We start from the raw sequence: 26514 nt of genomic DNA, 5'->3' as shown, positions 1-26514 counted from the left end.
TTTGCAATAATAACACAAGCTGAAAAGAAGACCTCCGTGTGATACTTTTAATTTAATGTTGCACACAAAATGAGCAACGCAGTGGCTTACCCAAAAAGCCTTCAAGCAACCAACACAGCAGTAAACAGATAAAGTACTCCACCTCCTTCCCCACACATCACACCATGGTGACTGGGTGCAGTTTTCACAGTTTCAGTTGCACAGTGGGGGAATAACCTGGAGACTACAGCTAACTTTCAGTTTTACCTTCAGATGAAAGTTTTCTGCATCAACTGGCTACATTTAATTTTGTTTGAATGTAAGCAGGCAGCTTAGATTCAACCAGCTTGTGTATCTTGCCTCAACTGCACCAATAAAAATGATGCCCCAAACTGCAAAACCTAGTTCCTGGATAAGTATAATGTGGTTCAGAGGTGCACAAGGAGATGATCCTCCAGATCAACCAAATTAAAATCAGGATTAGTTTTTGTGTGTAGATAGACACACAGCAAACACAGGCAGCTACTCACGGAGGTTTTCAAGCAGATCTTTGCAGTCATCAGTTGCCACGTCATGAATAGTGCGATTACACTTATCCCTCCTCTCAATGTCCTGTTCGCTGTGACTGCACAGCACCTCCAGACACTCCTATACACACAAAACAATAAGAATAAACAAAAAAATGTATTTTCTCAACATACCGGAGACTTTCCACCCCGACTGAAAGTCTAAGAATTTGTTTTACGGGGATGCGATCACATTATTTTTTTGTCTTTATCGCTATACTAGTCAGATATTCTAGCAGAAATGCAAACTCGTCTATCTATTATTCAGTTTTGGGCTGCCTGTATTCCTCAATTTCTTGTCCTTAGCTGACGGGAGTGGTACCCAGTGTTGTCATCTGCTGCTGCATGTAGCTTGTCTGCTTCAAGGTTTGACATGTTCTGCATTCAGAAACGCTTTTCTGCATACTTTGGTTGTAGTGAGCAATTATTTGAGCTACTTTTTGATCTGATCTCTGGCATTAACACTTTCACGCAAAGAACTCACTAGATATTTTCTCTCTCTATAAATCCTAGACATGGCTATGTGGGAAAATTCCAGCAGGTCAGCAGTTTCTGAATAATCAGATCCTCACATTTGACACCAAAGTCACTTTTCATCCTCATTCTGATGCTCAGTTTGAACTTCAGCAGGTCCTCTTTATCATCAGCAGGTTCATATGAGGAATTATAGAGTGAATATGAATGCAAAAAGCCAAAAAAAAGTAGGAGGAGGTTGAAAAGCTCTGTAAACATGCGAGGAGTTGACAGGAATCTTCCACATGCAGACTCGTTATAATCATATACATATTTTTACAATTGTTACCTTAAGGCCCAGGGCAGCAGCCATGTGTGCAGCCGTCCAGCCATCACTGTTGGCCTGGTTCAGCAGGGCAGAAGGCAGTGCCAAGGTGGCAGGAGTCACAGTGGGGTCACTTTGGGGTGGGTGGTATAGGAGGAGACGCAGCATGTCGGCGTGTCCCGAGCGCACAGCAGCATGTAAGGCTGTGCAGTTGTCCTGCAGAGAGATAAAGGTGAGTTGTGTTGTGCTGGAGTTCAACTGACAGAATCTATTAGCGATACCTGACACCTTTCAAGTGAAGTGAAGGTGTTACACACGCACATCAACTCTGCTGCTTAGAATAATAGATGGTGGTGATTTTGTTTAACTAAGTTTTAGTGGTTTCAGTTTATACGAAGCATTAACAAGAATAAAAAACCCCACAAACACCCAAAAGACCTAAAGACAATTCAATTCAGACTTTTTTGGCATTTTCTAATTACAGGATTAAAAAAAACAATGAAACAAAAGATTTTGAAGAAAATTAGCTCTGACATACTACACATTCAAGCTGTACTCTTAACCCAGTTCAGGCCTCAATGTAAATCATCACATTTGACTGAACACACTGGCCAACATTTTCTTGTGGCTAAAAATACCTCCACACTCAAAAGCTTAGATATGCTATAGAGACTCTGGCAGCTCTCTGGCTCAGCAGGGAAGTCAGACTAAATGAAGACCAAAGCAGGTAACTAAATATAGGGGCTTCGTCACACACTGTCACAGTAACTAGCAGGCTCCTATGGTTACCATGGAAATCCAGAAAGCCCATACATCAAAGGGCTCTCAGCAGAGAACAGCCCCCCAGAGAAAGCTGCGATCCTTTATGTGAAATGGACAAAGTGTTTAACAGTGAACATCATTAGTAACAAGTGACTAAATGGAAAAATGTGGAAAGGGGGACAGCGGTGTGTGTTTTAATGAAAGGATTACATTCTGTGCAGTATTATCCAGAATATACGCTCAGGGCAAAATTATTAAACGAGGATTAAAACTGTAGCAAAGTGTGGTTTTTGTGAAATCACACACTTATGAACTTTTAACACAATATTATATGCGAACGGTACATCTTCTCACTTATTATGCAAATTATGACTTTCAAATCTGAAAATTGTCCAAACATCAGTTACATCGGCAAGCAATTTAAAACATTAGCGTTAAAGCATCTTATATCACTTTGAAACATCTGTAAGGAACTGATGATGTAAAAAAACAAAACAAAAAAACAAAAAGATATTACCATGAGCCAACAACCTAAAAAAAAAGCCTATATAGCTAAATGACACTTTTAAATGAAATGAATGCTCGTTTATTTTGATCTACATGAGCTGAACTGTTGTGAACTTGTACTGCAGTGAAACACATGCTACTAACTTACAAGTAATTTTAATCTGTAAACAAAAAAAGATACAGTATCTAGTTGGTGGATATTATTATTATTTTTAAGACAAATGAGCATGGCTATCTATACAAGTCACAGGAAACCAGGTTTTCCTATTACGTAGAAGTCAAACAAATTCATTATTGAGTCTTAAGTTATACTTACCACAGTAGTCAGTGAGCGATCAGCTCCAGTGCTTAGCAGGACCTGGGCACAGTCCAGCCTTCCTGCCTCACAGGCCAGGAAGAGTGATGTCTGCCCCCCCACTGCCACTGTGTCTACAGCAGCTCCTGCAGTCAACAGCACCTCCACACAGCTGAAAAGAGTTAGGCAATGTTAGTAACGCAAGAGGCGAATAAACTTGGAAAGTAGTCATTATCATTCAGCTCATTCAGCTGACTAAACTAAAAGTGAAACATTACAAATGATATAAAGGACATATAACAACAATGGTGGTATCCCATGGGTATCTAAATCAATTTACGTGTCAAAATTATGGCCAAATAAAACCAAAGTGCTTCAAATGACAGCAATCAAAGATTAAATTACATTAATGTATACAAATTCTGGTAATTATTCGAGATATTTTGTTGCATTTATTCTTTACTAATCATTTACAGTTGTTACTCCTTATGGTACACCACCTGTTAACAGCCATGGGAAGACATCATACACATCAGTCTGCTACAAAACTGATGGGAGTCCAGATCATCTCAGGAACACTAAGCCTGTCAGCTAACACTGGGACTAAGTCATGATACCCAAGGGGGAAAAAAGACTTCACACTGTAAAACAAGCTGTGTGTGTGTTTCTGTGTGTGTGTGTGTTTCTGTGTGTGTGTGTGTGTGTGTGTGTGTGTGTGTGTGTGTGTGTGTGTGTGTAAGGATGCCTTTTGGATATCCTACTCTATAAATAACATGGTGATCAGATATTACAGCACTGCACATTCCCCAGCTGGCTCTGTGCATCCTCGCTCAGTCCACTGTGGCTGACACAGCCTGGCTCTAAGCACTGGGTTCATCTTGGCAAGACATCACAATCAATACGAGTGATCGCAACTGACAGTGAAGATCGTGTAGAAGCAGATGTTTCACTCATCTTTCACAGCTCATAATAAAGGATCTAGTAATGTTTGAAGAGGAGAAATTAGATAAAGTTGCAAACATGAACAGGTACTGCCAAGTCAAGCTGACTTTATTTCAGTTGGTTTCAGAAGAGGAGCAGAGCTAGTCTCAACTTGATTAATTAGAAAATTCCCTTCAGGCATTATTGAAGTTCTTACTCTTAGAAGTTAAACTATGCTCTACCAAACGACCAGTTTGAACTGGTGTCATTGCAGAACTGAGCAAACAAGCTGCCGTCGCTCTGGGCAGTGGAACCCAGCACAGTTAGCAGCATCTGCCTACATGGGAGGCTCCAGCTGTGCTTGTCTTCCAGCAAAGTATGCATAATGAGTCATCAATTGACAACACACAAACTGACTTCAGGGACCAGTGTGACAACAAAAAAAAAAGAGAGCTCAAGTCCCGAAAATAGCAGTAAACAAAAACAGGATAACTACAAAGTCACACTTCACGGTTTCTGAGACTTGACACTTGTTTTAGTCATGAAAGTGCCAACTGAGCTACATTATCTTTTTTTGTAATTTAATTTGTGAAAGCCAACTGAATCAGATAGAAAGGAAAATAATACTTAAATGTAATTAAATAAACACACACACATGGACACACACACAGACACACACTGCTGGTGTTGCTGCTTCTCACCAACCATGATCTGTCAACAGTCAGCGGTGGCTACGTTACATGGTCAAACCAATGAGTTCTTGGGGGTTTTAGTAAACCTTTTCATAATCCAACGAGAAAATAATGCAACCATCTAACATGGAAACTAATTAAATGCTGGCTGTGTTCTTTGTGCGCACATCCACCACCTTTTTCTAAATGTATGTGAACATAAAAATCCACCCAAATCAAAGTGAGAAAATCTGATTAGAGTTGAGCTGATAAGACCTGTACCAGAGATGCATTAGCAGCTGAAAAAAAAAACATTTCAGTGCATGTTTCATGTTTTATTTAAATGCATGACCATTAATGAAAACGTGACCTAAACTGTTTCTTTTGTGCATCGCAGTGAGTAGTCTAGTTTCTGGACTGCTGGTGAAATACAACAAGCACTTCAGCTGGGAAACCTTTCACAATTGACCAAACTGATGCATATCTGGGTTTTTTTAGAAGTGACAAAATTGTGACCACTCTGGCTAAAAGGCTTTAAAACCATATGAGCTCACCTGCTATGGCCATGGGCAGCAGCAAAGTGTAAAGGTGTGAATCCATTCTCATCCGAAACATCAGCAGGCAATCCCGAAGACAGCAGCAGCTCCACACAATCTGACAGAGAGAGGAAGATGGATGAATCTTTTGTAGTCTGCTGCTACACAAACATGACTCAAGTTTTGTAACAGCATACAGAATTAACAAAAAGACTGTAAAATATTTATGACATATAATACAAATATGATCCATCAGGGCAAGCAAGGCAAGCAGCACTTCTCTAAAAGTCTATAAATCATCAAAGAAAATCAGAGTGAAATTAATCTATCGAGCTCAGTCTTAAACAGTATTCTGCCCCATATGCACTAGCCTTTAAATTACTATATTATCTTATAGCAACAGTTGCCTACTGTGTCTGGACCTCTGCTTGCCCCAGTTCTACCGCAATCTAAATTTGATGGTTATGTCCGTGTCCTGTTAACAGACTCAAGCTGGGCAGGCCAAGAGGCCACAAGCTTGTTTGTTTGCACATCTGCATTAGGGCTGTGTGATATGACCAAAATCTCATAACCCGATATAAGAATTCTATTGTCCGATAACGATATAAATCACAACATTTTCTGTAAATTCTGTGAATCTCCGGCAGCTCGACTTGCGGCAAGTGTTTCCAGCTGTGCGTCATGTAGCTGGAGTCGAGTGTTTTAACAGATGCATGAAACTATACATTTTTAGACATAAGTTGTAAAGGCCGCAGTTTTCTTAGTGAGTATTTATTACACGGTGTGCTGCGGGGAAAAGCCTGTTCTAACGTTTGAGTCTAAGGTTTATTTTTTAGCACCTGGCGGCTCTTTTTTAATTCTCATCCGATAATAATCTGCTCTTTCACGTGATTCAGTTTATTTTGAAAAGTCTCAACAGGATCTTGAGCTTTATTGTGAAAGGTTTATGTGGAACATAAACAAGCGGACACGCGATGCTGTTACCATCGTTGTTGCCAACCACAACGCATAAAAACAGGCGCTTGTTCGTCTGTAGTGTGGTTATATTAAATATAAGAGAAAGAGAGAACTTTAAGAAATTAATATAGCCACCACAGTGACCATCACAACGATGAAAAAATATTGCCGTAAACAGTTTATTTTGCGACACCACGGAACAAACGATAGCGTAAAATGAAACGATAGACGTTTTTATATTGTCATCCGATATACATCGTTATATCGAACAGCCCTAATCTGCATTGTTGATAAACTTGTGACAGGAAAGTGATGGGAGACAAGTAGACTAGAGAAGGTGCTAGAGGCTCTGCTTTCACTGTTTGGAGATCAGTTACCATCTGTGTTTGTGAAAACAGTGCTGTCATTAGCAAGGACAGTCACACAACAAGCACAAAGAACTGTGCAAGTCTTGAACTATCCTTCAATTTCCACATTTCAGCATATTTTGGTTGGAAAACAGGAAATAGATGCAATGATGTATTGAAACATAAGCAAACAAATACAGTATATAAGGAAAAACCAGAGTTTGTACAATTCTAACCAGCTTGAAAGTCAATATTTGGCATGACTATCTTTATTCTTTAGCACAGCCTGAGCTCTCTTAGGTAGCTTTCCTATACATTCTTTAAGCAGCCTTCAGGAATCGGTCTTAGGGTTCTTCAAGAACATTCCAAAACTCTCCTTTTAATGTTGACGGCCTTTTGTTCCACCCTGTCTCGATGATCCCACGCTGCTTTAATAATAGTGAGTTCAGACTTCTGTGGAAGCCAATCCATGCTTTTATGCACTGGCAGTGCGTTTGTGATCTTTTCTTACTGAAAAATGAAGCCAATCAGACACTTTCCAGATGGCATAGCTTTGCAGATTAAAATCTAACAGTACTTTTCTGGGCTCATATTTCCACCAATTTAACAAGATTCTAGTGGTGCAACGGATCACGGATGATTCGTAATCCGAACCGATCCCACTCCACGGTTCGGCACGCACGTGATCCGAAGATTCGAAAAAGAAGGAAAAAAAAGTATGTGTATGGTGCGCGTGGTGGGTCTGTCAAGCGATAGTTATGGCCAGCACTAGCGGTCCAAGTGGAGGAGCAGAGAAGTTTGCGGTATTTAAGCAGCCCTTTGCTGCCCAGTCCGACCGGCCTAAAGCTATTACAAAAGCTATTGGGGTGTTTAGCTGCAGACGGGAGGCCGTATTCCCTTGTGCAAAACAAGGGGTTTAAACTATGATGAACGTGCTTAGACACGCTATGATATCTCGTTCGCGTCCACTTTAGTGGCAAGATCGTTCCAAGCATGTATGAGCAGGAAAAATTATGGCTGAACTGTCCCAGGCATCTTCTGTTGCCCTAACTACTACAAATGGGTGGACCTCCAGGGCAACGGAAAGCTACGTGACCGTGACAGCTCATTATATCACAGCAGAGTGCGACATAATGAGCAGTATGTATTATTGTAGGGTCTACCTTACAATATAAAGCGCCTTGAGGCGACTGTTGTTGTGATTTGGCGCTTTATAAATAAAATTTAATTGAATTGAATGGTAGATACAAAGCCCTGTACTGCCCTATATTGTACCATAATTTTTTTTTTTTAAATAATTGCGTGGAATGAGTCTTGAGTTGAATGCTTTTAACAGGCAAAAAATATTTCAATAAGTAAATAAGTAAATGTAAAATTTTTGTCTTTTTTCTTTTTTTGCTGATCTGAAAATTTATCCGATCCGTGACTTAAAACTGATCTGATCCGAACGGTGAGATTCTTGATCCGTTGCACCACTACAAGATTCCCAACACCACTGCCTGAAATGCAGCCCTACACCATGTCAGAGCCTCCACCATGTTAGTTTCACGGCTGTAGATTGGCTGTTGTATCTCTGTCTTAAAAACTCCTTTGTCCCACACGCCATCAGACTGTTTAACTCCTCTCTGGAGGGGAGAGGGAGGGGAAACAGGAGGACAAAGGAGGGAACAACTAAGCTGTAGTGCCTCTTCACCTCACTGTACAATACCTTGTGCAATACTTTTGTAAATAGTCAACGGTGCAATAGACTCAATACTTGAAATGTGCAATTCACTTGTATTTTTATTTTTATTCCTATTTATTCTATTTATCCCCTTCGTATATTTTATTTATATTGTCTCTGTATTTATATATATGTGTGTGTGTATAACTCTGTAACTTCTGTCGGTGCTGTGCTTTTTTGGAAATCGAATTTCCCAGAGGAACCCACCCGAGGGATTAATAAAGTTCTATCTTATCTTATCTTATCTTGACCACCTCTGTAAGTATTGACAATTTGAAACAAGCTTTGATTCAAGCCTCTACAAGACATGTTGCCATTGATTTTTTTAGTCCAGCTCTATTGTAATTTGACACACACAGAGAAAGGACTACAATGTCAGAAAACCTACTATAACATCTCAGAGTGAGAACCACGGTGTACACTGAACTCAGAGCATAGAAGCCACTTTATCTTGTTGCCATGGATACTGTAGGTAGTGTAATATGGATGGTATCGCTGGACAAAAAGAAGCAAAACAATTATGAGAGAGGACTTCTATGAATCACTGAATCCCTTCGCAGTTATTGAATTGGAATTTTAAAAAAGAAACTTGTGTATTTATTACAAAGACACAGTTTTGTGTTACAAAGACACTTCACTCCAAAAATCTTTTTCATTTTGTAGAGCATTTGTCCATATAGATTTTGTTTTAAATGGGGGGGCGGTGCTCAGGTTTGGGGTAACTGATGTACAAATATCTACCTAAAATCAACCAATTGGCACTGTTTTATGCCAAAATGTATGTGTGTTTATAAAAATATATCAGAAATCATGAGCCAGTAACTCAACATTCTATAAACCTTGGGAGGCCAGTTTCAAGTACACACACACACACACACACACACACACACACACACACACACACACACACACACACACACACACACACACACACACACACACACACACACACACACACAGTGTCCCTGTGCAGAAGGAATGAAAGGTTCATCTTAGCATGACATCATGTAAACATTGATAGTGTTTGATTAATGCTAGCAAAATGCACGTGTGTGTTGGTTGGTGCATCCAGGTCATGATTCTGGGAAAGGCATGTCAACAATGGTGCTGAGTTTTTCCATTTCATGTTTGGAGCTTTGTGCAATCCATGACAAGTGCCCTCTAGTTCCACTATTTTCATGTGAAAGCAGTCATTTCTAAAACCCTTTCATCTTTTGAAATAAAACGAATAAGTGAGTGTGAATGTGAGAGTGAATGAATAGTGGTATTGTAAAGCGCTTTGGGTGCCTTGAAAAGCGCTATATAAATCCAATCCATTATTACAGTTTTTTACAGACGCTAGGACACATTTCCCAATACTTAGGTCACTTTTGCAAAACACTTCACACAATCCTCCTAACTGACCCTCAGCTTGGCAAAGCAGTTCATTTCACATTCAAAATGCACTACAACTACCAAAACACTTCATTCAGGTCTCAAATAACCTCATTCTTCCAGAACACTAGCAAAGGTTGACAGCCGACAAACACACTTTGTCACCCACAAAACAATGACCTAAAAAACACTAACAACATGTAGCATTACACAGTGCTTTCTTGTGTAAAACAAGGACACATCTCTGTTTATAATTTCAATATATGTTACTGGAATGAATCAGACATCATGCAGAATTCGTTAATATTTGTTTATGTATTTTTATTTTTTTGCACTAAGTAATCCCAAAATATAAGAATTTGTATACACACCATCCACTGATACACATACAATAGTAATGCTAATCTACTCGGTCTTCTCTATTTGGCCACAGATTCTCATCCACATCACATCTTATGTCATCTAGGGCAATACACCTAGGAAAGAATCTTCTGGCTGCCAGAATTGAAGGAGTTGAAAAATTGAAGGAGTAACACCTGTGTAGATGTTCATCTACAATGAGAATAAGCTGTGGCTGGTTAAACTGCATTTTTAGATTTAAAATATGTTTCAATAAAATATTGCTGTTGGATTTTGCTGTCTTTTTAAGTTTTGCATTATGTTATTGTTTTGGCCATAAGTTTAACAGTTTTGAAAACAGTATGTAAGCACATGCAAAATGTCCTGTCCGTACAAAGATTTTTGGCAGTTGTTGTGTCTGAGTGAGAAGATGATTCATGTAATTTGAGAGATGTAGTCATTGAATGCATTTTGTGCCAAAACAATGATAACTGGTCCTCAGTTTAGCCCACATAGACTTCTGTTGTGCTCACTGTGTGAGGAGTTTTGCAAACGTGACCTAAGTATTGAGAAATGTGTCCTAGCGTCTGTAAAAAACTGTATTATTATAATAGCGATTATCAGCTACTACGGACCAGAAATTTAATCTCCAGAAATATGCTACAAGAAAAGGTGTTGTTATCTTAAAGTCACGGGTTTAACGAGTAACTCTATCTTATGCATTTGTTTGGCTTGGGTAGGGCTGTGCAATATGATCAAACTCTCATATCCCGGCTTGGGTGTATTTACTCTGTCCGAGTTCTCTGTTCAGTCTGATGATAGTCTGCGTATACCTGTGAAGATGAGAACTGGGCCCTATGTGAACAGCTGCTTTCTCTGCCCACTCTCTTTGTTTCCCTCTCTGTCGCACAAGACCGTTTTCTGTTTTCACTTTGTTTTTGGTGAATAAACTGTTCATCTTTGCATCTAACCTTGTGCTCTGTCCTGGGTTGTTGGAGGCTTTTTGAGCCAGCCATATTTAAAACATATTTGAAACAGGGAACTCAAACCAACTCTCCCTTTTAACATTTATCATAGAGTTTCTATCACCAGATCCTCCGAAATGTCCAATATTCTGAAATATTGCAAATATTGGACAAAGAAAGGACAATAAACTAAAAACAATATCAATTTGTTTTCACACGAGTGTTAGCTATAGGGGTGGTTTAAAAAAAGTTGTACTGTTATTGTACTGTCAATCTTAAACGAAATAGAAAGAAAATCCCATTAAAATGTTGTATGTTTAAAAAAAAAGCAATAAAGGAAACCACTAATGAGATCCTACAGTTTTGAAAGCTTGTACTCTCTGTTTGCCAAAACAAAATGTTAAAGTACCTGCAGGTATGTTGTGGTATATGTTCCCTTATCAAAGTCTCAACTACGTATATATAGTCCAAATACACAAATGTGCCTTTAGCTTTGGAAATGTCCAATTTGTAGAAGAGTGAAGGAGGATAAGTAAAGGGCATTATTCAAATAATTAGATCAAATCAGAAGGAGAGCTCTTATGTGCATTTGGGTATTTCTGAGAGTGTCCTCTCTGTGGTGGCACACCTAATATAAGCCTTCAGTGCAGCTGTCCTTCAACTGCATTTGTCATGTTCATGGATCAATGATCCTCAGCTGACAACTGGGTATTATTAAACATCTCAGCAGGGAAGCAGATCATAAAAGGCCTGCATGTCTGTGTGTCATTATTCTGCATGCATTAATTATTCTGTTTTTGTATGCAGGGTACTGTGTTTGTGTCAGGTGGATGAGCATATACTCTGTGCTGAGGTTACAGCCTTGACATGAAAGGCTCACAATCTCACTTAATGGCAGCCAACATAATGCGATGAGTCACAGCTCACCCGCACATGTCTAAGTGTTTATCAGCATCAGGCCTTTGTCCTAACTACATCTTCATACAGCTGCTGCAAAGAGCACGTCCTGCCACTGCTATGCTACACCTTATGACCTAACTCAGCAGTTCCCCTTAGAATGTTTCAGTTCATGGTTTTGGCTTCCCAGCTCTTGCTTTTCTGTTTTAGTATACTTTCCTTTGGGTTACAGCTGTCAACTCTTTTCAGTACGAAGACCCTAATACTGTCACTCTATACCTGCTTCTCACCAACAAACAGCAGAGAATGTCCGAAATTGGCTGGTGAAATTGGGGAACAATTAGCAAGCTAGGCAGCTCCCTTTGAAAGTGGAGGAGACCAAACCTGAGCTAAAATCACTCCAAATACATGCAGTTTTACTAAATACACAGTGGATGTAAAACAAAGGAAACGTTTGCAAATAAGCTCATCTTTTTGCTAGGTTTTGGGCCTAGAGATTCTTATTGAGATAAAACTACAAATACACTGGTGCCAAACACCAACACTTTTATTAAAACATGCAGGCACTCTAAATGGTATACCTTAAGATTTGACTGATTTTTCTGATTTACTGTTTTTTACTGATTTCTGTGAGAATGTGAATGTCAATGCGAACCTGTCCAACTCAGTTTATGGAAGTGACAGCCAAGTGAAACTGAATAATTAAACTGATATGTTACTTGGGCTTTTTACCAGTTTATTTGACCAGTTTAATCACTTACACTGTCAGCAGAGTATTAGCTGCAGTAAATACAAGAAGGCTTTGTGGTTAAACTGTTTTACAGTTTTTAAGTAATGTCACAACTACATACTTTTACAAGAAACAGGAAAAGGGCAGCAACTCAGTCACTAAATCAGTTAAGCCTAATTTGTGGAGGCAAATGAACAAAGCCTTTGTGTTGTTCCATATGGTCACATCTGAGTGAGGAACCCTCTTCAGCGTCTTATTCAAATGCAACTCCTAGATGGCTGCTTACAGGAAAGGAAAAGCATTATTGTAGTCGCATATCTCGCAGTTAATTCAACCTCTAGGGCCTTTATCGAGTTTGCCTGTTCATTTTATTCCATCCCACGGCACCCATGAAGGCACAGGTCCACTAACAGAACTGTGTGCTTGTTAAAATACACGGTGAATAGAAATGCTGATAAGCTAGAAGTTATTTGAAATGGGACAAGAAAAACGTCTGAGTAACCGAAGCTTAAACTAATATTAAAGGCTTCAAAATAGACAAAAGCAAACAAGAACAAACCTCAGTTGGTAAACCGTCTCTCAGAATGCAAATCACACTTTCAAAGCCATTACCTTTTTATTTTACTTTAATGAGCAGAAAAAAGAAAATACTAGGAGCAGAAGGAAAAATGCACTGTTTAACTATGGTGCACGCTATTTACATATACAATGTCATTAACTAGACAACTCACTGAAAACCTTATGCATCATTGTGATCAGCAGTTCAGCACAATCAATCCAGTGTTAATTCTTTGTTTGTATTTTAGCCTATCACCTTTTATTCACAGTCAATACAAATCATCACGAGCTCCTTAACTCTTTAACGATCAATAAATAAGTCAGCCCGTCAGCCAACCACTCACCAAACCTCACATTAGATCTCCATTGACAGTGGGCGAACACACTATATTAAATTTGCCAAAAAGATAAAAAAAAAAAAAATCTGAGTCTAAAAGCCACACTATCCATCTACATCTCCCAAGCTGCAAAAAAGTATCAAATTCAAACAGAGCTAAATCAGATTCAGACACCAGGGCCCTATTTCAGGAAGCCGGTTTAGTGCAAACTCTGAGTAAGTATACCCTGAGTTAACGAAAACTCTGGGTTTTCGGTTTCACAAAGCGAGTTTAGATTAATTCTGAGTGAGTTACTATGACGACACACTCCGTGAAGCTAACCTGCCCCCTAGCAGGTTTACTTCAACTAACCCTGACCTTCTCCGCCTCTTTGTCGGAAACCTGACTGTAGGAAGTGTCAGACATGGCGTGCCCCTTCCTTGAAGAACCAGTAGATGTTGAAGCCCAAATTCTCCGCAGAGCTCTCCGCGTTCGGACATTTTATCATTTCCTGATGATTTCCTGTGTGAACGTTACCGTTTTTCAGCACAATCTATAATTGATTTGAATAACATGCTCAGGCCTAATATTGCTCATGTGACACATCGCGGACATCCTCTCAGTTCTGTACATATTATTTGTATTGCACTTCGGTTTTTTGCAAACGGAAGCTTTCTGTATAATATTGGTGACGCTGAGCACGTTTCCAAGGCTACCGTCTGTCGGGCAGTCAGGAATGTTACAGTTGCACTGAAACGTCTCCTGTACTCGTTTGTGGTGTTCCCCGGTCATAGACCCACAAGATTTATCAAAGAGGGATTCCACAAAATTGCAGGTATCAGGATGAACGAAACTTAATTCATGATGTGGTGATACTTGAACTACTACTTAAATTTTACATTTATTCTCACGGTTCCCAGGCGTGATTGGCTGTACAGATGGCACTCACATTCCAATCATTGCTCCTTCAGTAAATGAAGGAGACTATGTGAACAGGAAGTCTTTCCACAGCATTAATGTACAGGTACATAGTTCCCTGTAGCATTTCAAAGTAACAAATTATTTCATTATAGTAATGGATGCTAATTTGTGTTCTCTGCACTGTGAAGATCATATGTGATGCTGCCAACATTATCACAAATGTGGAAGCCAACTGCTCAGCCTCTGTGAGTGGTGGTGGTGGTGGAGGACCCCCACCTGTTTTTCGGGCCTCCGCTTTTTTTCTAGTGGCTATAACGGGTCACATTTGAGCATACAGAGTAAGCAAATATGTACTTGTAATGTGCTCAGATAATTTCAATAAGTGCTTACAGAGGGGAAATTAATGTAGCCTCTAACTGCAATTGATTTACATCGGACAAACAGACCAAGCACTATGGCTCATAATACAATTACACCTCACCTGTTTGGACTATATTTTTATATTTCATTTTTACTTGCTGCCAGGAACGTTTGGGGCCTGTTGGGTTGCACCTGCGCTCACATCACATCACAAAATAAAATGTATAAAATAACAAATAAAATAAAATAGAATAAAATAAAATAACGTGTTAAATGGGTGGAAATCCCTAGATCAATGTTTAAATTAACACTCACGCATTGACTCTGTCGGCTATGTTTTGCCATGCATGCTCCCTTTCTTTTGCAGCTGAGGCTGTGTTACTTTTTTCCCGCAAAATTTGCATGTTATCGGCATATGCTGCCATCAGAATTTCGGCCTCAAGCGCTGTAAAATACATTGACCGCGCCTTCTTTCCCTCCGTCTCCATGGTGACTCGCTTAATCTGTGCTCCACTAATCAGGGCTTCATGTATCCTCGTGCGCGCGCTTAACTTGGGGTTAAAGCAACTCCGCGTTGACTGAACCAATTGTTATCAGCCTTTCTGAAACCGAATATTCCGAGTTGGACAGTTCGGGGTTACTCAACCCTGAGTATCGTTTTTCACTCTGAGTTTTCTAAACCGGCTTCCTGAAATAGGGCCCAGGGCTGATGAATCAAATTCCACTTACCTGTGTGTCCATTCTGAGCAGCAGCAAACAAGGCAGAGGTTTGGTTGTGGTTGAGGTCATGGTTTTGATTAAGATGACTGGATTTTTTCTCCATGGTGGTGGTAGAGGTGATTTTGGTGGTAGAGGTGGTACTGATGGATGTGGTGGTGGTAGTGGTGATGTCGTTGGTGGTTGGTTCTGGTTGGTTAAGCAGCATTGACAATAAAGTGACATTTCCCTGGGAAGCAGCTTGGAGGAGCAGGGGTCGCCCGCCGTCCAGGGCAGCAGGCCCACTGCCACTTAGAGAGGAGACTACGGAGGGACACCAGCCTGCAAGGGGAATGAGGAGTAGGAACAGGACAGGTTAAACTGGGAAGAGGAAGAGCAGGAGGTAGAGGAAACAGCTAGAAGTGCTAAGTGTTGGAGCGCAAGGGTGTAAGAAGGTGGAAGGAAAGGACAGCATATCTGTTTCACTCATTCAAAATAGTCTGCTTTGTCAAAGCAGCAGACAAAGTTGCAGTAGTTTACCATTTCCACCACAGAATCCTAGAATAAATGCTGTAAACAGCTTATGCTGCCAAACACTGTTCAAACTCTTCAATCTTCATTCTTCTTCTTGTTGTGAAGATCCCACAATTTTAAATATAATAAAAACGAAAGCTGAATTTGGAAGAAACACCCTTCAGTCATGTTATAAGAGTTGACGTTGCACAGTGTGTCCATCAGAGGGCACTCTGCAACTAGATGTCACAAACACAAAAACAAGCTGATCCAATTGGACAGACGAGTAAATAAATAACTACTCCCTCCTTAATGAAACATTCGTGTCTAAAAGAAAAAAAAAATTGACTGATGAGTATATCAGAATACTGGATTTTTAGATCACCAAATATCTTGAAAACAAAATCTCAAAAAGTCTGATTAGTGTCTAATGAAACTGAAGCATCTTAAAAATGTATAGTTTTAAATTACTCAACTCAAACCAAGACACAGACTGTACTTAATATCAGAATGTCTGGAATTGCTAATTGCTTAGTTTGTCACCACAGAAAGGAAACCTTTTAAAATAAGCTCTCAGTTAGCTTCTGCTATTCTACCTCAAAGATATTACAAAACACATATATATATATATATACATATATACATACATATATATATATATACATATATACATACATATATATATATATACACATATATATATATATATATACATATACATATATATATATATATATACATATACATATACATATATATATATATATATATATATATATATATATATATATATATATATATATATATATATATATATATATATATTAGGGGTGCAACGATATTCGTATCGATATTGAACCGTTCGATACAGTGCTTTCGGTTCGGTACGCATATGTATCGAACAATACAATTTTTTTCAATTTTTTTTTTTCAATTTTTTTTTTTTTTTTTTTTTTTTTGTGTCCCGTTTGGATCTATAGCCATCAGAATTGTTGTCTTGAGGCCAAGAAAGATGCCAAGAGGATTTATTTTAAGTGGATCATCATATTGGTCCATTTGATTGACCTTTATTATAATTATGAATTTATTTTATTTTCAGTTGCAAACGGGACAGACATGACTGTGGGATAGGACAGGGGGAAAGAATGAAAGAAAGAGGGGGAGAGAAAGAAAGAAAACCAAAGGGGAGAAAAAAAAAGAACAATACAAAATTTGTAATTTATTTTATCAACTTTCCTTCTGACGATGCTGTCTGTGTTGAGCGCTCAGTGAATCTGCATTTGACTACTCCGCCTAGGCTCGAGAGTGCAGCCTAGGCGGAGTAGTCGAACGCAGATTCACTGAGCACTCAACACAGACAGGATGGTCAGAAGGAAGAGCGCAGGGCAAGCTAGCGAGACAGAAGTGGACCTCCCCACCCTCATTCAGATCTGGCGTTTGGAATTATTTTGGTTTTCATGTGACGTATGACCCTGAAGGTAAGCGAGTCATGGACTAAAGTAAAACAGTATGTTGGATGTGCCATGCAATGCTCAATTACATGGGTGGGAGCTAGTGTGTTAGCGCAGTTAGCTCGTTAACGTGTTGGCCGTCTAGCCCCTCTGTATAGGGTAGCTCGTTAACGGAGATTTGCCGTGTTGTGGCGCTAAGGTTATTTCAACGAGATTAACCTGAAAGCACTAGTGGGAACACAACGAATATGACTGCACATTTACACCGACATCATCCTAGTGCAAAGACAAAAACAAGCATGCATGCTACAAACTTTAGCCGAGTCATTTAGACAGCTGTTAGCACAGGATTCTCCTTATGGAGACCTGATATGTTTAATATGCTGCTGAGAATATAGCCCAGAAGAAACGGATAGTATAGCTTTTATTTTGGAAAGAGACATTTCTCTGTAATAAACTCTCTTTTCCAAAGATGAGTGATTCCTCAATCAGATACAGGGCTCGCAATAACGCTAGCCCGACGTCCCGGGGCTATCTCTCCCCTGCCTGTCGGGCTATTGTAGGAAGGAAAAATATATGTCAATGCTTTTGCATTCTTTCAGAAATGTAGCTGGGTAATTATGTCATTGGGTGAGCCACTGTCAATATGTGACATATTGAAATCGTGTTTGAATTTGCGCTTGTTTTTTTGCTTTCACTTTGCAATCGCGCGAACTGTGTATAGAGAGCGACAGCACTGATCTGTGAGTGATGATAATTTGTGCACCAATTCCTCTGACATCGTCTTATTAATTGTTAGCTTACTATGCAAACATGACAAGTGAAATCTCCCGCAGCTTAAACATGTGAGAGGCTGATCGCGCAGAGAATCGCTGAGCTTATGTGAGTGCGGCAGGATATATATTTCACTACGATGACCTGGATGATTGAGAACCTTCAAAGACAGATATATATTTTAGTTCTGCTGAGCCAAATAAGACAGGTCAGGGTGAAGAAGTGACAGCCAAAGAAAAGCTTACCACAAAACGGAGAAGTTATGACAAATCAGACTATAAGGCAAAAAGAAAGTGCAGCTTTATGGTTTCATGGACAAAAGAATTTCTGTGGCTGCAATATGACGAGCTAAAAAACAACACGCACAAGGGTTAGGGTTAAATTTAAAAACTGTACTTTTGTGTTAAAATATATATTTATAATTTTAATAAATGACAAATTAAAAAGGCATGAACATTTTTTTTGTATGGAAAAAATATCGAACCGTGACACCAAAGTATCGAACCGAACCGAACCGTGAATTTTGTGTATCGTTGCACCCCTAATATATATATACATACATATATACATATATATACACATACATATATACATATATACATATACATATATATATATATTTATATTTTAGGGGTGCAACGATATTCGTATCGATATTGAACCGTTCGATACAGTGCTTTCGGTTCGGTACGCATATGTATCGAACAATACAAAATTTGTAATTTATTTTATCAACTTTCCTTCTGACGATGCTGTCTGTGTTGAGCGCTCAGTGAATCTGCGTTCGACTACTCCGCCTAGGCTCGACAGTGCAGCCTAGGCGGAGTAGTCGAACCTGAGCGCTCAACACAGACAGCATCGTCAGAAGGAAGAGCGCAGGGCAAGCTAGCGAGATAGAAGTTAAGCTCTCCTTACAACATGGACCTCCCCCACCCTCATTCAGATCTGGCGTTTGGAATTATTTTGGTTTTCATGTGACATATGACCCTGAAGGTAAGCGAGTCATGGACTAAAGTAAAACAGTATGTTGGATGTGCCATGCAATGCTCAATTACATGGGTGGGAACTAGTGTGTTAGCGCAGTTAGCTCGTTAACGTGTTGGCCGTCTAGCCCCATGCACGGGGCGATCGGCGGTAGCTCGTTAACGGAGATTTGCCGTGTTGTGGCGTTAAGGTCATTTCAACGAGATTAACCTGAAAGCACTAGTGGGAACACAACGAATATGACTGCACATTTACGCCGACATCATCCTAGTGCAAAGACAAAAACAACAAGCATGCTACTAACTTTAGCCGAGTCATTTAGACAGCTGTTTAATATGCTGCTGAGAATATAGCCCAGAAGAAGCGGATAGTATAGCTTTTATTTTGGAAAGAGACATTTCTCTGTAATAAACTCTCTTTTCCAAAGATGAGTGATTCCTCAATCAGATACAGGGCTCGCAATATCGCTAGCCCGACGTCCCGGGGCTAGCGATTTTTCCAGTCGGGGTACCAAAATCTATCTCTGCCCTGCCCGTCGGGCTATTGTAGGAAGAAAAATATATGTCAATGCTTTTGCATTCTTTCAGAAATGTAGCTGGGTAATTATGTCATTGGCATCGGTGAGCCACTGTCAATATGTGACATATTGAAGTCGCGTTTGAATTTGCGCTTGTTTTTTTGCTTTCACTTTGCAATCATGCGAACTGTGTATAGAGAGCGACAGCACTGATCTGTGAGTGATGATAATTTGCGCACCAATTCCTCTGACATCGTCTTATCAATCGTTAGCTTACTATGCAAACATGACAAGTGAAATCTCCCGCAGCTTAAACATGTGAGAGGTTGATCGCGCAGAGAATCGCTGAGCTTATGTGAGTGCGTGTGTAAAAGCAGCAGGATTTATATTTGACTACGATGACCTGGATGACTGAGAACCTTCAAAGACAGATATATATTTTAGTTCTGCTGAGCCAAATAAGACAGGTCAGGGTGAAGAAGTGACAGCCAAAGAAAAGCTTACCACAAAACGGAAAAGTTATGACAAATCAGACTATAAGGCAAAAAGAAAGTGCAGCTTTATGGTTTCATGGACAAAATTATTTCTGTGGCTGCAATATGACGAGCTAAATAACCAGGGCTGCACATAAGTGGTCCGCAGGTGCGCATTCGCTGTCAAAATAAAAAACACGCACAAGGGTTAGGGTTAAATTTAAAAACTGTACTTTTGAGTTAAAATATATATTTATAATTTTAATAAATGACAAATTAAAAAGGCATGAACATTTTTTTTGTATGGAAAAAATATCGAACCGTGACACCAAAGTATCGAACCGAACCGAACCGTGAATTTTGTGTATCGTTGCACCCCTAATATATATGTGTGTGTGTGTGAGTAACAACTAAAGTTACATCCTGCGGTTTTGTTCCAGGAATCTGTGGTTTCCTCGGCCCCACTTTTCTCAACGTGAGATCAACTGTAATACCTAAAACATTATTCTTGTTACAAGCAAGCTAAACTCTAAAACCTAAAACAGTTTCCATAAATGTCCTTTAAAGTTTAAGCAAAAATTCTAACCAATAATGGCCTGCACTGATGACAATTAATTTAACATATTTTATACATCCCTCTGTTGTGTCTTTGATTATTTGAATTTTAAAGTCTAGCTTACCAGAGGATTTGAAAGAATTCTTGAGGTAACTATTTATTTTTACTATATACATATTTTTTCACATTTTTTGTGTTGAATTTGTTACCCTGCTGTGACAAACCTGAAGCCTGCAAAAAACGTCTGCGATTTAATCAGCTTGTGAAGCTGCAGTCTGGACAGAAAAGCCTGTCATCGCATCTGATTAATACACAGCAAGAAGATAGATAGGTCTTTACGTACCACAAACACAATAGACAAATATATATATATATACACATATTATTTAGTCAGATAATGTGAAAACATACACGGACTAAAAAATTACCACTGCAAACAAGACAAACAGATGAAGTTAAGAGAAAACATCTAATTACCAACCCCAACAACTGCGCTATGACTACTAACCATGGGCCTATTGGGCCTGTTCAGAGTTGTCATACTTATTTTACTGTGGCAATTTCTGAACAGCATGGGTTAAAAATAGGCTAAAGAAAGTCAGAGTGAAGAATTTGCGTGCTGAAGTGTGTCAAGACAAAAAGACACAGATTAAAAAGAGTAAAGAAAAAATGCAGCATCAAATCTCAAGAAGATGAAGAAAGCCCCAGCAGTTGTTCTGGTTGGAATTTTTGTGGTTTTGGTGCAAAAGTAGGATAAAAACAAAAGCTACAGAAACATGTATGCTGACAGCTGACTTTATGGTTTGGCTTATAACTGTGATAAATATGTCAAAGTGTGGAAGGATTTCTTTCATACTACTCCACAGCTTTGTCACATTTGTAAGTGGGACATGCTGCAATCGAATGCAAGAATTTCATAAAGGCTGGCAATAAAGGTGTTGGATCTGCTATTTTCAAAAAAAGAAGAAAAAAAGTAAGATATGGCCATAAAAACATAGTCAGGTTTTTCAGCTGCATGACAGATTCTTAAATATAAGGTGCTTTTCCATTTAAGGCATTTTGCTCTTGCCAAAACATACAGTTACATGAACAGATAGATCACTATATAATGCATATATGATATATATTAAATATATATCATGGTCATGGTTTTGTAGCTTTTGCTATACCCTGGTGGAAATCTGGGAAAACAGACATTACTAAGTGTTTCAACCAGACAATACAGAAATATTGAACCTAAACATCAAAATAATACCAAAGTTCTAATAAGCTGGATCTAACTTTAATCACACCACACAGTGCAACCAATAAAAGCATGAAAATCACATTACAGTGAATATAAAAGCTAACATTTATATCAAAGCGAACAAGTTGCATACAGAGTGCTGTCAATGGCAAACAGTCAGTCAGACTAGTTAATGGAAGCTGAAACAGGAAGGAGTGCAGGAAGTGGAGGAGTAATCATTGCATGCTACTGGAGGATGGAAAAGGGGAAGGGAAGGAGAGAGCAGCCTCTGGCATCAGCTTCAGAGAGGATAGGGGGTTATTTTTAGAAAGCCCAACAAACCAATATGAATACAAGAGAGCATCAGGAGGGGCGCTGGCCTGTCTCAGTTCACCCTGAAATTCTCCTTTTGTTAACCTCTTGTCTCTGAGCAACAGTCAGACACATCCTAGTGACATGATCTAAATGTCTGCTGCTGATACTGATGCTGACATGTCTAATGTGACATCATGGGAGATGAAAGGTGCTCAGGGGGAGGGCACATTAAAGGCAGAGAGGAGAGATAAGTTGAGAGAAAATGCAGTGAGTAGCATTGGATCTTGTAAGGCTTTTCAGGGTTGGGGGGGCAAGAACATAAACCGAGCTGACCCATGTGTCGTTTCTGCAGTTATACCAGTTTTCCTGTGAACTGATCCTTATGCTGTCCTAAGCTAGGCAAGGCTAGGATCTTGGAAAGACAGGTAAAGAAAAGAGGCAGTGGGCAGAATTGGAGGGAGATGCAGCAAAAAGGAGCCCCTTTACCTGATGCTGTTGCCAGGGGGCTGCCTGATGAGGCACGGGGACTACAGGAGGATGGAGCACTAATGGAGGAGGAGGTGGAGGGGGGGTTTATGGAGGAGGGGCTACTGACAGTGGTGGCAGAGCTGATGACTGGGGGGCACTCTGAACATGCTGCTGTTGGATGCCGCTGAGGGCCCCGGCCAGGCCCTGGTGAACGGCACGGGGGGCAGGCACCCACCTGAGAGGCCGTCAGGGCTGGGACCAGGTCCAAGGCCGGTTTTGGCGGCAGCTGGGGTGTGGCTGGTTTTAACCCAGCCCCAGGGGTGCGGCTGCTGTCCCCCACTCCCTTGATGGGTGGATGAGGAGGAGAAGGTGTCTGGGAAAGCCCTGGCTTTTTGGGAGGTATAGGAGGAGGGTTTCCCCTGTCGATCCTGGCCACCGTGGGAGACTTGAGGCCAATAGGGTGGCTCAGGCGGCTGGGAAAAGGGCCTCCCTCTGAGGCAGAATGGGGCAGGCCTGGACGCAGGGGTCCAGTCCCTCCTGCAGGAGGGCTGGTGAAGCGTGAGAGGACCTGCGTGACGGTGTGACGTGCTTGCTGCTTGGCAGCAAAGTTATCGCGGTTGGTGGGAGAAAGGTCACGAGCTGGAGGACTCTGGGATGCCGTGCCATTTTGGTCCTGTTCCTGGAACTTGTAGCGGGCAGCCTGGACACGGGGACTGACCCCGCTGGGTAAGCCGTGGGGGGCATTGCCCTCTGAGCCATTTTCTGTCTGTGCCAGTCCTCCTGAGCTGCTGTGGACGATCCCCCGGCCAGTCGTCTTTGGCAGGCTCAGGCCCACATAGTTGGCAGGGGTTGGTTTGACAGGTATAGTGAGAGGGGACTTCTTAGGACCCTCCACCTCTGTGGGAGGCAGGTCCGTTTGGCAAGACGCTGTTCGAGAACTAATGGGCTCTGTAGCTACAGAAACAGACGTCAGAGCTTTAGGTTTGGGTGGCGTACTGGTGGCAGCAGCAGGTTCTGGTCTACTAGCAGCAGGCAGACCAGCTCCATCCTTGCCTTCACCCCTTTCAGTCCTGAGCTGCTCCACCTGCTGCCGCAGACTCAGGCTTTCTGACTCCTCACGGCCCAGCCTTGCACGCAGCTGTTCACGCTCCGTGTCAAACTCTGACAGCTGCTTCTCCATCTTTGCCTCCATCTGTTGGCTGCGCTGGCGCTCAGAGCTCAACTCCTCCTGGAGTCGGCCAGAGGTGCGACTCTCCTCATCCAGGCGAGCCTGGAGTTCATCAAAGCGCTGTGACTCCTCTACGACCCGTGTGGCAAGCTGCTTGCACTCTCGGACTAGCATCATGACAATATGCTTGTTCTTCTCACGCTCATCCTTCAGCTGTGCCGTCAGCTTGCGGTGCTCCTGCTCTAAACTCTGGAGCTGCAGTTTCTCCATCTCCAGCTGAAAAAGAAAAGAAAAGACACACGAGGTCTGAGAGCAGTATTACAGATCACAGACATTATAGCTGAAACTTGAATATATACACAATAAGAAACCAAGAAAGAAATCACGCTAAGTAATTCAGGTTACATGTGTGCAGATACAAGAGGATATAATTTACCTCTACAACGTCTTTAGTGACAGTATTACAAATCAAATCAAATCAAAATCAAATCAAATCACTTTTATTGTCACATCACATGTGCAGGCACACTGGCACAGCACATGCGAGTGAAATTCTTGTGTGCGAGCCCCACAAGCAACAGAGATGTGCAAACACAACAACACAAACGAGCAAAATACAAGAATGGCCAACCTGAAACTAATAAATATATGTACAATATATAATAGTGTATGCATTTCTGGATGTGTATACTAAATATTTACCTGTGTGTGTGTGTGTGTGTGTGTGTGTGTGTGTGTGTGTGTGTGTGTGTGTATACACATTTTTACAAATTAAATAGTAAAAAAATAAAAATAAAAAAATAATAATAATAATAAAATATATAAAATATACAGAGTTGAATATGTGCAAAACAAGTGGCATTTATATACAGTATGGAGTGCATAATGTTGAAGTTCCAGTAGTGAAGCTGAGGTGTCTATGATGTGTTCAGCAGTCTGATGGCCTGGTGGAAGAAGCTGTCTCTCAGTCTGCTGGTACGGGACCGGATGCTGCAGAACCTCCTTCCTGATGGAAGCAGTCTGAACAGTTTATGGCTGGGGTGACTGGAGTCCTTGATGATCCTCCCCGCTTTCCTCAGGCAGCGCTTCCTGTAGATGTCTTGGAGGGAGGGAAGCTCACCTCCAATTATCCATTCAGAGCACCGCACTACTCGCTGGAGAGCTTTGCAGTTGTAGGCGGTGCTGTTGCCATACCAGGTGGTGATGCATCCAGTGAGGATGCTCTCAATGGCACAGTGATAGAAGGTCCTGAGGATGCGGGGGCTCATGCCGAATCTTTTCAGTCTCCTGAGAAAGAAGAGGCGCTGCTGCGCCTTCTTCACTGTTTTGTTTGTGTGTACTGACCACGTAAGATCCTCAGCCAGATGTACTCCAAGGAACCGGAAGCTGCTCACTCTCTCCACAGCAGCGCCGTTGATGGTGATGGGGGTGTGTACTTCTCTGCACCTCCGCAAGTCCACTATCAACTCCTTTGTCTTTGCGACGTTGAGGGTGAGATGGTTGTCTTGACACCAGTGGGTCAGGGCGCTGACCTCCTCCCTGTAAGCCGTCTCATCACCGTTGGTGATAAGACCCACCACTGTAGTGTCGTCCGCAAACTTCACAATGATGTTGGAGCTATTAGTGGCTGTGGAGTCGTAGGTGTAGAGTGAGTACAGGAGAGGGCTCAGTACACACCCCTGTGGAGCACCAGTGTTCAGTGTGATGGGGGATGAGGTGATGCTGCCCAGTCTGACCACCTGGCGTCTGTCAGACAGGAAGCTAAGGATCCAGCTGCAGAGGGAGCTGCTCAGTCCTAGATCCTGCAGTTTCCTGTCCAGCTTCGAGGGAACGATGGTATTGAATGCTGAGCTGTAATCTACAAACAGCATTCTCACATACGTGTCTCTCTTCTCCAGGTGTGACAGGGCAGTGTGTAGTGTCAGGGCTATGGCATCATCAGTGGACCTGTTGTGGCGGTATGCAAACTGTAGAGGGTCCAGTGAGTCGGGTAGTGCAGAGCAGATGAAGTCCCTGACCAGCTTCTCGAAGCATTTTACCACTGGGCATGTGACATAATGACAATTCACTGACATCTTTAAAATAAATCAGTTGCGATCAAGCATACCACAAAACTCACAGATTGTATGTGCTGTACAAGCTCAGTAAGCGTCACACGTATGTCAAATATCCAATCCCCAGCTCACACCTCACCAGCACCATGTCTTTGTTATGATCTTATAAAGCAATCTGACACGTCTTTTAATACCATAGTAAACTTCAGGTTCAAATAGCTGAACCTGAATTGAAAATCCAACTGCTTACATTCTGAGGCAATGCAGCACCTCAATTGCAAATGCATTAATAAATCAAACAAAAATTGAACCTTTTTTTTTTTTTAGGAGAACAGGGAACATAGTTTAACCCAGATTAATCAAATCAGCCAGACAAAGTAGCTGAATTAAAACAGACAGACAAGACAGGTCTTATTCCTCTACAGGGTGGTTGAATTTATGTGTCTCTATGTCAGAGTCTCTACACACGGTTGAATTTCGATGACTTGTCAGACCAGCGGCCTCTATATCTGGAGCATCGCTGCTATTATTAGCTCAGAGTTGGCTTCACAGGGGGGGCTTAACTGGGGCTCTCGACCCAACTGACCCCATCTCTCTAACAAGCCCCAAACAATAGAGCTGACACTCTGCAGCTACTATCCCAAGTGAGACCCCTCCCAGCCTTAGCTAACTCCTTCACTCCTGCTGTTCCAAACCATCAGGGAATAGATATCACCACCAGCTGATGTTGAGGAGAAGTAAGGGCTTTATAAGCAGGAGGAGAGCCAGGGGAATGCCAGTTGTTACTCAAAAGGAGGTGTTACGACTAGCTGCTAAT

General features: G+C 41.1%; 1 protein-coding gene across 1 annotated transcript in view; it reads right to left on the bottom strand.

The window, feature by feature from the left end:
- The window catches only part of cttnbp2 (cortactin binding protein 2), a 92082-nt gene that overhangs the window by 18684 nt on the left and 46884 nt on the right, over window positions 1-26514 (bottom strand). Inside the window, exons 4-9 of the mRNA XM_082538119.1 lie at window positions 22494-23919; window positions 15233-15541; window positions 5034-5133; window positions 2909-3059; window positions 1348-1539; window positions 510-627 (exon numbers count right to left, since the gene is read on the bottom strand). Coding sequence (XP_082394245.1) covers window positions 510-627; window positions 1348-1539; window positions 2909-3059; window positions 5034-5133; window positions 15233-15541; window positions 22494-23919 — 2296 coding nt within the window. The remainder of the gene's footprint in view (window positions 1-509; window positions 628-1347; window positions 1540-2908; window positions 3060-5033; window positions 5134-15232; window positions 15542-22493; window positions 23920-26514) is intronic.

The sequence above is a fragment of the Aulonocara stuartgranti genome (assembly GCF_965226115.1).
Source record: "Aulonocara stuartgranti genome assembly, chromosome: 7".
Lineage (NCBI taxonomy): Eukaryota > Metazoa > Chordata > Actinopteri > Cichliformes > Cichlidae > Aulonocara > Aulonocara stuartgranti.
Note: the sequence above shows the minus strand (reverse complement) of the source record. Positions and strands in the feature narration are given on the sequence as shown.